At 45.5% G+C, this 14,690-nt stretch overlaps 1 protein-coding gene across 3 annotated transcripts in view; it reads left to right on the top strand.

Moving 5' to 3' along the window:
• mtm1 (myotubularin 1) overlaps nt 1-14,690 on the top strand; it is a 145,989-nt gene that overhangs the window by 102,963 nt on the left and 28,336 nt on the right. For all 3 annotated transcript variants that reach the window (XM_070882840.1, XM_070882843.1, XM_070882842.1), the window contains exon 7: nt 12,416-12,499. In XM_070882840.1, the coding sequence (XP_070738941.1) occupies nt 12,416-12,499 (84 nt within the window). The remainder of the gene's footprint in view (nt 1-12,415; nt 12,500-14,690) is intronic.

The raw sequence follows: 14,690 nt of genomic DNA on the forward strand, positions 1-14,690 counted from the left end.
TTAAGTTGCACCAGTCTTTGTTCATCAACTCAAAGCTCTGACACGACTTTTCATGACTTTTCTCTGAATTTCTCCTCGCACTTAACTGTCTCCCTTGCATCTGATCAGCACTGGACACCATAGTTAGACCATGTCTGGCCATGCACACTTTGAGCATGATTTATTCTGCCGTACTCACTATTTTAGCTATATAATTAAGCTTTTTATTTGCTTTGTTGCTCTACAATACATTCAGCCTATTAAGACCCCTACATCTTATAGATAGCACAGAAGGTCGTTCGGCCCTGTGTGCCAGCTCTTTGAAAGAGCTATCCAACTAGTCCCACTCCCCTGCTCTTTCCCCATAGCCCTGCAGATTTCTCCCCTTCAGGTATTTATCCAATTTCCTTTTGAAAATTACTAATGAATCTGCTTCCACCACACTTTCAGACAAAGCATTCCAGATCGTCATAACTCTTGAGTAAATCTAGTTTTCTTTCTGTTTCATCTGGCCATTTTGTCAATGGCCTTAAATCTGTGTCCTCTGGTTACTGACCCTTCAGCCACTGGAAACAGTTTCTCCTTATTTACTCTTATCAAAACCCTTCATGATTTTGAACAACTCTTATCAAATATCCCTTTAACCTTTTCTGCTCTAAGGAGAACAACCCCAGCTTTTCCAGTCTCTCTACATAATGAAGTCCCTCATCCCTGGTGCCATTCTGGTAAATCTCCTCTGCACCCTCTTCAGGATCTTGACATCCTTAAAGTGTGATGCCCAACTCTTTCAATTTAATCCATATGTTGTATAATTTTTAATGTGCTGTATTTTACACCTGTTTGCATTAAATCTCATCTGGCATTGTTCACTCTACTTACAATTTTGTCCATTTAATTTTGTAATTCGGGTGCTGCCGCTCAATCATTTGCTCCTCCCAGTTTGGTGGCATATACACCTCTGACCGATTTGCTTTGAATTTCTGTGCTGAAGTTGTAAATTAGGAACTGTAATCATGCCAATACTGATCCCTGGGTATACCGTTCCATGCTGTAAGCCTGTCCCTGACATAAGTCCTATAACAACTACCCACTGTTTTCTATCCTTCAGCCAATTTCTTCGCTATTCCCAAGATTTAGCCTGATGCATACAACAAGGAGCAGGACTAGGCAATTTGGCCCCTCGAGCCTGCTCCGCCATTTAATAAGATCATGGCTGATCTGATCATGGACTCAGCTCCACTTCCCTGTCTGCTCCCCATAACCCCTTATTCCCTTATCATTTAAGAAACTGTCCACCTCTGCCTTAAATATATTCAATGACCCAGCCTCCACAGCTCTCTGGGGCAGAGAATTACAAGAAACCCACAACCCTAAGAAGAAATTCCTCCTCATCTCAGTTTTAAATGGGCGGTCTATTATTCTGAGACTGTCCCCTAGTTTTAGTTTTCCCTATGGGTGGAAATATCCTCTCTGCATCCACCTTGTCGACACCCCTCATTATCTTATGTTTCGACAAGATCACCTCTCATTCTTCTGAATTCCAATGCGTATATGCCCAACCTACGCAACTTATCGTCATAAGTCAACCCCCTCATCTCTGGAATCAACCTAGTGTACCTTCTCTGAACAGCCTCCAATGCAAATATATCCTTCCTTGCCCATGGTTGCCGCTCCTTTTATGGCCTCGACCTGCCGCTGATATTCCCTCGCAGGTCGGGGCCTCCACGAGGGAATATCAGCGGCAGGTCGGGGCCATAAAAGGAGCGGCGAGCGGCGGGCGACGGCCATGGGCAGCATGGAGGCATGTCACTGCAAGGTACAGCGCGAGCTGGTGCAAGAGGGCGACGGCTGTCAAGATCCAGGTTGGTGATTGGAGCGTGGGCAGATACAGTAGGAGAGGCGAGGTCGGGGCGAAGGAGCGGCAAGAGATGTGATCGGGGCCCAAGGGAGGCGCAGGTTCGGGGCCGGGGGCCCAGGGGCAGCACGGACCTGCCCACACTGCGATACGTGTGTTAGGTCCGTGCAGCAGAGCTGGTCTCCAGCTGTCTTGGGTAATCCTTGCCACTGGACCAAGACCTAGCTCTGTCAAGCTCGTATGGTGGCTAGTGTGCAAGAGGGTGACGGCTGTCAAGATCCAGGTCGGTGATTGGAGTGTGGGCAGAAGAAAATTCACGCACAGGCACCTTCCATCCTTTAGGATGTAGTTCGGGTCCTTCATTGAAACACCTGTGAACTTTTTTTGGCATGGAAGCAAGTCATCCTCGTTTCGAGGGACCGCCTATGATTGATGATCCTTCCTTAAATATGGAGACCATAACTGTACGCAGTACTCTAGGTGTGGCCTCGCCAATACCCTGTACAGTTGTAGCAGGACTTCTCTGCTTTTATACTCTATTCCCCCTTGCAATAAAAGCCAACATAGAAAATAGGTGCAGGAGTAGGCCATTCGGCCTTTCGAGCCTGCACCACCATTCAATATGATCATGGCTGATCATGCATTTCAGTACCCCATTCCTGCTTTCTCTCCATACCCCTTGATCCCTTTAGCCGTGAGGGCCACATCTAACTACCTTTTGAATATATCTAACGAACTGACCCCAACAACTTTCTGTGGTAGCGAATTCCACATGCCCTCAACTCTGAGTGAAGAAGTTTCTCCTCATCTCGGTCCTAAATGGCTTACCCCTTATCTTTAGGCTGTGACCCCTGGTTCTGGACTTCCCCAACATCGGGAACATTCTTCCTGCATTTAACCTGTCCAATCCCGTCAGAATTTTATATGTTTCTATGAGATCCCCTCTCATTCTTCTAAAATCCATTGAATACAAGCCTAGTCAATCATATGTCAATTCTGCCATCCCGGGAATCAGTCTGGTGAACCTTCGCTGCACTCCCTCAATAGCAAGAATGTCCTTCCTCAGATTAGGAGACCAAAACTGTATACAATATTCAAGGTGTGGCCTTACCAATGCCCTGTACAACTGTAGTAAGACCTCCCTGCTCCGATACTCGAATCCTCTCGCTAAGAAGGCCAACACGCCATTTGCCGCCTTCACCGCCTGCTGCACCTGTATGCCAACCTTCAATGACTGATGTACCATGACACCCAGGTCTCGTTGCACCTCCCTCTTTACCAATCTGTCACCAATCAGATAATAATCAGCCCTCCTGTTTTTACCACCAAAGTGGATAACCTCACATTTATCCACATTATACCGCATCTGCCATGTATTTGTCCACTCACCTAACCTGTCCAAGTCACCCTGCAGCCTCTTAGCATCCTCCTCATAGCTCACACTGCCACCCAGCTTAGTGTCATCTGCAAACTTGGAGATATTACATTCAATTCCTTCGTCTAAATCATTAAAATATATTGTAAATAGCTGGGGTCCCAGCACTGAACCTTGCGGTACCCCACTAGTCACTGCCTGCCATTCTGAAAAGGACCCGTTTATTCCTACTCTCTGCTTCCTGTCTGCTAACCAGTTCTCTATCCACGTCAGTGCATTACCCCAATACCATGTGCTTTAATTTTGCATACTAATCTCTTATGTGGGACCTTGTCAAAAGCCTTTTGAAAGTCTAAATACACCACATCCACTGCTTCCTCCTTATCCACCCTGCTCGTTACATCCTCAAAGAACTCCAGCAAATTTTTCAAACATGATTTCCCTTTCGTAAAACCATGCTAACTCTGGTTGATTGAATTATGCTTTTCCAAATGTCTTGCTACTGCTTCCTTAATAATGGACTGCAGCATTTTCCCAACGCCAGATGTTAAGCTAACTAGTCTATAGTTTCCTGCTTTTTGTCTGCCTCCTTTTTTAAATAGAGGTGTTACATTTGCGGTTTTCCAATCTGCTGGGACCGCCCCAAAATCTAGGGAATTTTGGTAGATTACAACCAATGCATCCACTATTCTGCAGCCTCTTCTCTTAAGACCCTAGGATGTAAGCCATCAGGTCCAGGGGACTTGTCCACCTTTAGTCCCATTATTTTACCGAGTACTACTACTTTAGTGAGGTTCCTCCCTCCCTATAGCCCCTTGATTATCCACTATTGGGATGTGAAGACCGATACAAAATATTTGTTCAACGTCTCTGTCTATTTCCTTGCTCTCCATTATTAATTCCCCAGTCTCATCCTCTAAGGGACCAACATTTACTTTAACCACTCTTTTTCTTTTTATGTACCTGTAGAAGCTCTAGCTATCCGTTTTTATATTTCATGCTAGTTTACTTTCATAATCTATCTTCCTTCTTTATCATTTTTTTTAGTCATTCTTTGCTGGCTTTTAAAAGATTCCCAATCCTCTGGCCTTGCACTAGTCTTGCCCACTTGGTATGCCCTTGCTTTCAATTTGATACCATCCTTTATTTCCTTAGTTAGCCACGGATGATTATCCCTTCTCTTACAGTCTTTCCTTCTCATTGGGATATATTTTTGTTGCGAGTTATGAAATACCTCCTTAAATGTCTGCCACTGCTCATCAACCGTCCCATACTTTAATCTATTTTCACAGTCCACTTTAGCCAACTCTGCCTTCATACCTTTGCAGTCTCCTTTATTTAAGCTTCGGACATTGGTTTGAGTTCCAACTTTCTCATCCTCCAACTAAATTTGAAATTCAACCATGTTATCATGGTTGATCAACTCATTCCTACAGGATTCTTTACTAGGAGATCATTTATTAATCCTGTCTCATTACACAGTACCAGATTGGTTCTGCAGCATCCAATCAATGTGAAGGTTAAAATCACCCATGATTATTGCCGTTCCTTTTTTACAAGCCTCCATTATTTCTTGATTTATACTCTGTTAAACAGAGTAGCTACTGTTAGGGGGCCTATGGACTACGCCCACCAGCGACTTTTTCCCCTTTATTATTCCTTATCTCCACCCAATCTGATTCAACATCTTGATTTTCTGAGCCAATATAGTTTCTCACGAATGCACTGATCACAACCTTTATTAACCATTCTACCCCACCTCCTTTTCCTTTCTGTCTGTCCTTCCGAATTGTCAAATACCCCTGAATATTTAGTTCCCAGTCCTGGTCCTTGCAACCACGTCTCTAATGGCTATCGGATCATACCCATTTGTATCTATTTGTGCCGTCAACTCATCAATTTTTTTTTTACGAATACTGTGTGCATTCAGATAAAGAGCTTATAAATTTGTTTTTTCACCATTTTTTCCTGCTTTGATCCCACTTTCTGATTCACCTTTACGTTTATACATTCTGTCTCTTCCTGGTACATAAGCACATATGAAGTAGGAGCAGGAGTAGGCCATACGGCCCCTCGAGCCTGCTCTGCCATTTAATACGATCATGGCTGATCCGATCATGGACTCAGGTCCACTTCCCTGCTCGCACCCTATAACCCCTATTCCCTTGTCGTTTAAGAAGCTGTCTATTTCTGTCTTAAATTTATTTAATATTGCAGCTTCCACAGCTCTGAGGCAGCGAATTCCACAGATTCACAACCCTCAGAAGAAATTTCTCCTCATCTCAGTTTTAAATGGGTGGCCCCTTATTCTAAGATTATGCCCTCTGGTTCTAGTCTCCCTGATCAGTAGAAACACCCTCTCTGCATCCTCCTCATAATCTTATATGTTTCAGTAAGATCACCTCTCATCCTTCTGAATTCCAATGAGTAGAGGCCCAACCTACGCAACCTTCCTCATAAGTCAATTCCTTCATCTCCAGAATCAACCGAGTGAACCTTCTCTGAACTGCCTCCAAAGCAAGAATATACTTTTGTAAATATGGAAACCAAAACTGCACGCAATATTCCAGGTGTGGCCTCACCAATACCCTGTATAACTGTAGCAAGACTTCCCTGCTTTTATATTCCATCCCCTTTGCAATAAAGGCCAAGATTCCATTGGCCTTCCCGATCACTTGCTGTACCTGCATACTAACCTTTTGTGTTTCATGCGCACTCTGGTTTTTATTTCCCCCAGTGCTACCCTGCTCTGTTGCCTTCCCCTTATTCTTTGACTTTTTTAAATTTTCGCTTACCTGAATTTCCCCCCACTAATTAGTTTAAAGCCCTCTCTACAGCCCTCGTTCGATTCGCCAGGACCCTTGTCCCAGCACAGTATAAGTGGAGCCCGTTTGAACAGAACAGCTCCCTCTTACCCCAGTACTGGTGCCAGTGTCCCACGAACCAAAATCCATTTCTCCCACATCAGTCTTTGAGCCACATGGTTAACTCTCTGATCTTATTTACCCTCTGCAAATTTGCTCGTGGCTCAGGTAGTAATCCAGAGATTATTACCTTTGTAGTTCTGCTTTTTAATTTGGCCCCCAGCTGCTCATAATCCCTCAGCAGTACCTCTTTATTTGTCCTACACATGTCATTGGTACCCACGTGGACCACACAACTGGATCTTCCCCCTCCCATTCCAATTTCATAGAAACATAGAAACATAGAAAATAGGTGCAGGAGCAGGTCATTCAGCCCTTCTAGCCTGCACCGCCATTCAATGTGTTCATGGCTGAACATGAAACTTCAGTACCCCCTTCCTGCTTTCACGCCATACCCCTTGATCCCCCGAGTAGTAAGGACTTCATCTAACTCCCTTTTGAATATATTTAGTGAATTGGCCTCAACTACTTTCTGTGGTAGAGAATTCCACAGGTTCACCACTCTCTGGGTGAAGAAGTTTCTCCTTATCTCAGTCCTAAATGGCTTACCCCTTATCCTTAGACTGTGACCCCTGGTTCTGGACTTCCCCAACATTGGGAACATTCTTCCTGCATCCAACCTGTCCAAACCCGTCAGAATTTTAAACGTTTCTATGAGGTCCCCTCTCACTCTTCTGAACTCCAGTGAATACAAGCCCAGTTGATCCAGTCTTTCTTGATAGGTCAGTCCCACCATCCCGGGAATCAGTCTGGTGAATCTTCGCTGCACTCCCTCAATAGCAAGAATGTCCTTCCTCAAGTTAGGAGACCAAAACTGTACACAATACTCCAGGTGTGGCCTCACCAAGGCCCTGTACAACTGTAGCAACACCTCCCTGCCCCTGTACTCAAATCCCCTCGCTATGAAGGCCAACATGCCATTTGCTTTCTTAATCGCCTGCTGTACCTGCATGCCAACCTTCAATGACTGATGTACCATGACACCCAGGTCTCGTTGCACCTTCCCTTTTCCTAATCTGTCACCATTCAGATAATAGTCTGTCTCTCTGTTTTTACTACCAAAGTGGATAACCTCACATTTATCCACATTATACTTCATCTGCCACGCATTTGCCCACTCGCCTAACCTATCCAAGTCACTCTGCAGCCTCATAGCATCCTCCTCGCAGCTCACACTGCCACCCAACTTAGTGTCATCCGCAAATTTGGAGATACTATATTTAATCCCCTCGTCTAAATCATTAATGTACAATGTAAACAGCTGGGGCCCCAGCACAGAACCCTGCGGTACCCCACTAGTCACTGCCTGCCATTCCGAAAAGTACCCATTTACTCCTACTCTTTGCTTCCTGTCTGACAACCAGTTCTCAATCCACGTCAGCACACTACCCCCAATCCCATGTGCTTTAACTTTGCACATTAATCTCCTGTGTGGGACCTTGTCGAAAGCCTTCTGAAAGTCCAAATATACCACATCAACTGGTACTCCTTTGTCCACTTTATTGGAAACATCCTCAAAAAATTCCAGAAGATTTGTCAAGCATGATCTCCCTTTCACAAATCCATGCTGACTTGGACCTATCATGTCACCATTTTCCAAATGCGCTGCTATGACATCCTTAATAATTGATTCCATCATTTTACCCACTACTGAGGTCAGGCTGACCGGTCTATAATTCCCTGCTTTCTCTCTCCCTCCTTTTTTAAAAAGTGGGGTTACATTGGCTACCCTCCACTCGATAGGAACTGATCCAGAGTCAATGGAATGTTGGAAAATGACTGTCAATGCATCCGCTATTTCCAAGGCCACCTCCTTAAGTACTCTGGGATGCAGTCCATCAGGCCCTGGGGATTTATCGGCCTTCAATCCCATCAATTTCCCCAACACAATTTCCCGACTAATAAAGATTTCCCTCAGTTCCTCCTCCTTGCTAGACCCTCTGACCACTTTTATATCCGGAAGGTTGTTTGTGTCCTCCTTAGTGAATACTGAACCAAAGTACTTGTTCAATTGGTCTGCCATTTCTTTGTTCCCCGTTATGACTTCCCCTGATTCTGACTGCAGGGGACCTACATTTGTCTTTACTAACCTTTTTCTCTTTACATACCTATAGAAACTTTTGCAATCCGCCTTAATGTTCCCTGCAAGCTTCTTCTCGTACTCCATTTTCCCTGCCCTAATCAAACCCTTTGTCCTCCTCTGCTGAGTTCTAAATTTCTCCCAGTCCCCAGGTTCGCTGCTATTTCTGGCCAATTTGTATGCCATTTCCTTGGCTTTAATACTATCCCTGATTTCCCTAGATAACCACGGTTGAGCCACCTTCCCTTTTTTATTTTTACGCCAGACAGGAATGTACAATTGTTGTAATTCATCCATGCGGTCTCTAAATGTCTGCCATTGCCCATCCACAGTCAACCCCTTAAGTATCATTAGCCAATCTATCTTAGCCAATTCATGCCTCATACTTTCAAAGTTACCCTTCTTTAAGTTCTGGACCATGGTCTCTGAATTAACTGTTTCATTCTCCATCCTAATGTAGAATTCCACCATATTATGGTCACTCTTCCCCAAGGGGCCTCGCATAATAATGAGATTGCTAATTAATCCTCTCTCATTACACAACACCCAGTCTAAGATGGCCTCCCCCCTAGTTGGTTCCTCGACATATTGGTCTAGAAAACCATCCCTTATGCACTCCAGGAAATCCTCCTCCACCGTATTGCTTCCAGTTTGGCTAGCCCAATCTATGTGCATATTAAAGTCACCCATTATAACTGCTGCACCTTTATTGCATGCACTCCTAATTTCCTGTTTGATGCCCTCCCCAACATCACTACTACTGTTTGGAGGTCTGTACACAACTCCCACTAACGATTTTTGCCCTTTAGTGTTCTGCAGCTCTACCCATATAGATTCCACATCATCCAAGCTAATGTCTTTCCTAACTATTGCATTAATCTCCTCTTTAACCAGCAATGCTACCCCACCTCCTTTTCCTTTTATTCTATCCTTCCTGAATGTTGAATACCCCTGGATGTTGAGTTCCCAGCCCTGATCATCCTGGAGCCACGTCTCCGTAATCCCAACCACATCATATTTGTTAACATCTATTTGCACAGTTAATTCATCCACCTTATTGCGGATACTCCTTGCATTAAGACACAAAGCCTTCAGGCTTGCTTTTTTAACACCCTTTGTCCTTCTAGAATTTTGCTGTACAGTGGCCCTTTTTGTTCTTTTCCTTGGTTTTCTCTGCCCTCCACTTTTCCTCATCTCCTTTCTGTCTTTTGCTTTTGTCTCATTTTTGTCTCCCTCTGTCTCCCTGCATAGGTTCCCAACCCCTGCAATATTAGTTTAACTCCTCCCCAACAGCACTAGCAAACACTCCCCCTAGGAAATTGGTTCCGGTCCTGCCCAGGTGCAGACCGTCCGGTTTGTACTGGTCCCACCTCCCCCCAGAACCGGTTCCAATGCCCCAAGAATTTGAATCCCTCCCTGCTGCACCACTGCTCAAGCCATGTATTCATCTACGCTATCCTGCGATTCCTACTCTGACTAGCACGTGGCACTGGTAGCAATCCCGAGATTACTACTTTTGAGGTCCTACTTTTTAATTTCGCTCCTAGCTCCTTAAATTCTTTTCGTAGGACCTCATCCCTTTTTTTACCTATGTCGTTGGTACCAATGTGCACCACGACAACTGGCTGTCCACCCTCCCATTTCAGAATGTTCTGCACCCGCTCCGAGACATCCTTGACCCTTGCACCAGGGAGGCAACATACCATCCTGGAGTCTCGGTTGCGTCTGCAGAAATGCCTATCTATTCCCCTCACCATCGAATCCCCCATTACTATCGCGCTCCCAATCTTTTTCCTGCCCTCCTTTGCAGCCTCTCCAGCCCAGAAGAGAAGTCCTTAACCCTAGCACCGAGTCGGCCACACAGCCTTCGGTGCTCACGCTCTCGGCTGCAGAGAATAGTATCTAGTACCTAATGATACTGTCCCCTACCACTACAATGTTTATTTTTACTCTCCCCACTTGAATGGCCCCCTGTACCACGGTGCTGCGGTCAGTTAGCTCATCCTCCCTGCAGTCCCTGCTGTTGTCGACACGGAATAATAGCCTCGAACTTGTTGGACAAGAGCAAGGGCTGAGGTTCCTCCATTACTCTATCCTGAGTCCCCATACCGTCTTCACTCGTAGTCACACCTTCCTGTCCCTGACCACGGATCGAATTTGAATTAATTAATCTAATTGGTGTGACTAGCTCCTGGATCGCGGCGTCCAGGTAACTCTCCCCCTCCCTGATGTCTGCAGCTCGGATTCCAGCTCATCAACGTGGGGTCGAAGTTCCTCGAGCTGCAGGCACTTGCTGCAGATGTGGTCGCCGTGGACCTCAGTGGTGTCTATCAGCTCCCACATGTTGCAGCAGTGACGCATCGCCTGCCCTGCCATCTCTAATGTATACAATTAATTAGATTTAGTTTTTAGTTATTAATCCCGGCCCTTAATTTAAGGCCCTTAATTTAAAGCAAGAAAAGTGAGAGAAAAACTCACCAACCAATCACTTCCCTGCCTTCCTGTGACATCGAATGTAGTCAACCTGTTCTCCTTCGTTGCCCTCTTTTACCTGCTCGCGCTGCTCCCTGGGGTGACTGGCTGCCCGCTGCTTTTATCCTCCGCTGCTGCCAGTGTTCCCTCACAGGTCCGGGGTGTCGCCGCTCTGTGCTGGGGCTGCTCGCTGATTTTTATCCTCCGCTGCTTCCAGTGTTGTTCCCTCACAGCGCTGACCTCCACCAGATTGTACCAAGGCCATGTTAGTGAATTGAAGAGGATTTACTGTGATTGAAAGGCTGCATTAGAGGGAGCAGCGTGCGGTGTCCTGGCCCTGCCCGGAAATCGGCGCGGTCCCGGCCTGCAAGGCCATCAGCAGGCCGGGGCCATTACAGGGAGCAGCGTGCGGCGGCATACCACTGCAGCAGGGCGACGGTTGCGAAGTCAGGTCGCTGATTGCAGTGCGGGCAGGCACAGCAAGAGGGGGCGAAGGAGCGCAAGAGTTTGTGGAAGGAAGTGACCAGGGCCTAGGAGAGGCGTGAGTCTGGGGCCTAGAAGAGACGAGGGCCCAGGGGCAGCACGAGCCAGCCCACACTGCGATATGTGTGCGCACTAGGTCCGTGCAGCAGAGCTGATCTCCAGTCGTCTTGGGTAATCCTTGCCACTGGATCAAGACCGAGCTCTGTCAAGCCCATGTGGTGGCTGATGTGCAACGGTCACCACACTTTATAAAAATCCAAGCACAGGCATCTTCCACCCTTCAACATGTAGTTCGGGATCTGGAATATTAGGTCCTTCATTGAAACACCTATGAGCGCATTCCTTTTTGGCGTGGAAGCAAGTCAGCCTTGTTTCGAGGGACTGCCTATGATGATGATGTACTATTGACTTCACAGCTCAGGCAGATTTATTTTCTTTCTGTTTAAATTCTTTTTTAAACCTGCTATTATTCCCCAGCTGCTGCAGTGGAAGGTCCAGCTATTATATGATACAAGTCATTTTGCAAGGTGCAGGTTTTTGCCATTATTTTTGTGTTGTTTTTGTGTTTCCATTTGAGTTTGGTTTGATACAGTGCAAATGGGAGGAACAATAATTAAAGAAACCTGGATTTTGCAAGGAGCCCATATAAACATATACCATTTTTGTGTGTTTTTTACTTCTGTGAACTTGAGGTGCCTGTCAATAGCAGATGCCATGTGGGAATTTGCAGTGATTAATTAAAATGGTCACTTCTTGCTCCTCAGTCTGTTAGAATTGGACTTGTACAGGTCTGGTTTGTTTTTGGGACAGCTCAAGTAAGAAACCGAGAAGAAGAAAAAAAATTGAGGAAACAAAACTGCATGCAGTATATTAAGTGTTACTGTTAATATTACATGCACTGTACCAAAAAAAACCTAGCACCTTAATGCTTTAAACCATTTGAAGGCAGAGTGGGAAGCAGGAGGCGTTGGCAATGGTCATATTTATTTCACTGTGCTTTTCTTCTCTCGCTGAAATCAGCCAGCAAACCGAGCAGCTTCGCTGATGGAAAGCACGATCTTCAAACACTGAGTAACACAGCTTGCTGACTCCAGCATGGTGGTGATTTTCTCATCTGAACTTTTGAGTTCTATTTTGCCCAGGATTGGGATATTTCATAAAGATACAGCAAGATGATTTTGTGCTCACAGGAAATTACCAAATATATTAATATTTTGTTCTAACAATTGCTTTTGTGCTTCTTTCAGCAATTTTTTGCATTTGAAAATAATGAAACTTATTGTGAAGATGGCTGGAAAGTTTATGTCCCAATTGAAGAATATAAGAGGCAGGTGAGTTGCTTTATGAATTGATGGGGGCCTGCTCATGTTTGAATTGTATAAGCTATTTTATTATTGAATGTCTTTGTATCTTTCAACAACCAAACACTATTTCTAAAGTCAAGTTTATGATCCCTTCATCTTTGTCCGCAACAAAATCTTTACTCTCTCCCATCATGTTCGCTCCCTCAAGTTCAAGGAGCGCAGACTTGAGCGTGTCTAGTGCATCATTGTTTTCGCCATCCTTCACCAGATCTGGCTGAACCACATCAAGAGCTATTGGGCCTCACTGCTCTACCAAAAGTGCCCACTACTCTAGGATCATCCTGGAGAACAGAAATAACCTCCAGCTTATTTTCTCCACTCCCGATGTTTCCTTAAACCACTCTCTTCCCCCCAGCCTCACCTCCAATAGGTGTGGGGAAGTCATAGATTGAGATCATCCAATCAGCTGTCTCTGCTATTCTTTGCCCCTGCCCCCTCTCCCCCACCCCATCCTAGCCCTGAATCTGTATCTTCCTCCAGTTTCTCTCCTATCTCTCCTCATGCTTTCTCCATGCATTTCTTGTCCATGAGATCCACTAATGTCCCCTGGATCCCATTCCCACTACACGACTGACTACCCAACTGTCCCCCATGCTAACTGACATTGTAAACTACTATATCCTCAGGTACTGCCGCCTTTTGTAAACAACAGTAATCAACCCTCTTCCTTTTATAAATCCCCCATCCCCCTCCCCCAGAAAATACTGTTGCGCCTTTGTCCTTGCAAACTATCATAGAATCTCCAACATCACTTTCCTCTCCAAAATCCATAACCCTGTTGTCACCTCCAAAATCCACGCCCACCTTTGTCATAACTCCACATTTGAATCTCCCCTATCAGGTTTTTGTTTCTGCTGCAGCACGGAAACCAAATTCAAAAGTAGCATTTTCCGTAACCTAAGCATTAGTGCATTATCCCTTTTCGATTGTTCTGCAGTCTTTGGTTGGCCACACCATCATCATTCAATGCCTCTGTTCTGTAGTTTTCCTCAGTGGGGCTACCCTTGCTTGATTGCACTCTTACCTATTACAATCGTAGCCAGAGCATCTCCAACAATGGCTTGTTTTGGAACCCCTCGCCATTGCCTCTGGAGCCCCCCCAAGGATCTATCCTTTGCTCACTCCACAACCTTAGCTGCATGCTGCTCCTTGGTGACTACATCCGCAGACATGGGTGCAGCTTCCACATGTATGCGCAGCTCTACCTCTCCACTGCCTCTCTCCACCTCTCCTCTACCTCTTGTCAGACAAGCGGTCTGACATCAAGTCTTGGATGAGCCGCAATTTCCTCCAGCTAAACATTAGAAAGAATGAAGCTATCATCTTTGGCCTCCGCCACAAACTTCATATCCTTGTTCCATTCCCATCACCAGCAGCTATCTGACTTTGAGATTAATTCCATCTCCATCACCAACAGCTATCTGAGGCTGAATCTTGCCGTCCTATTCAACCCCAAGCTGAGCTTCCAACCCTCTCCATTACAAAGACCACCTTCATAACATCGCCTGACTCTGCCCCTGCCTCAGCTCATCTGCTGCTGAAACCCTCATCCATGCCTTTATCACCTTCAGGCTCGACTATACCAATGCTCTCCTGGCCGGTCTCCCATTCTCCACCCTCCATAAACTTTAGCTCATCCAGTACTTTGCTACCTGTATCCAATCCCTTGCATATCCCCCTTACCTATCAGCAATTGCTGACATACATTGGCTCCAGATCCTTAATTTAATATTCTCATCCACTTCTTTAGAAACAAACATACAATCATAGAAAATAGGCGCAGGAGTAGGCCATTCGGCCCTTCAAGCCTGCACCGTCATTCAATGAGTTCATGGCTGAACATGCAACTTCAGTACCCCATTCCTGCTTTCTCGCCATACCCCTTGATCCCCCTAGTAGTAAGGACTACATCTAACTCCTTTTTGAATATATTTAGTGAATTGGCCTCAACAACTTTCTGTGGTAGAGAATTCCACAGGTTCACCACTCTCTGGGTGAAGAAGTTTCTCCTCATCTCGGTCCTAAATGGCTTACCCCTTATCCTTAGACTGCGACTCCTGGTTCTGGACTTCCCCAACATTGGGAACATCCTTCCTGCATCTAACCTGTCTAAACCTGTCAGAATTTTAAACGTTTCTATGAGATCCCCTCTCATTCT

The sequence above is a fragment of the Pristiophorus japonicus genome, chromosome 6, assembly GCF_044704955.1.
Source record: "Pristiophorus japonicus isolate sPriJap1 chromosome 6, sPriJap1.hap1, whole genome shotgun sequence".
In the NCBI taxonomy this organism is placed as follows: Eukaryota; Metazoa; Chordata; class Chondrichthyes; family Pristiophoridae; genus Pristiophorus; species Pristiophorus japonicus.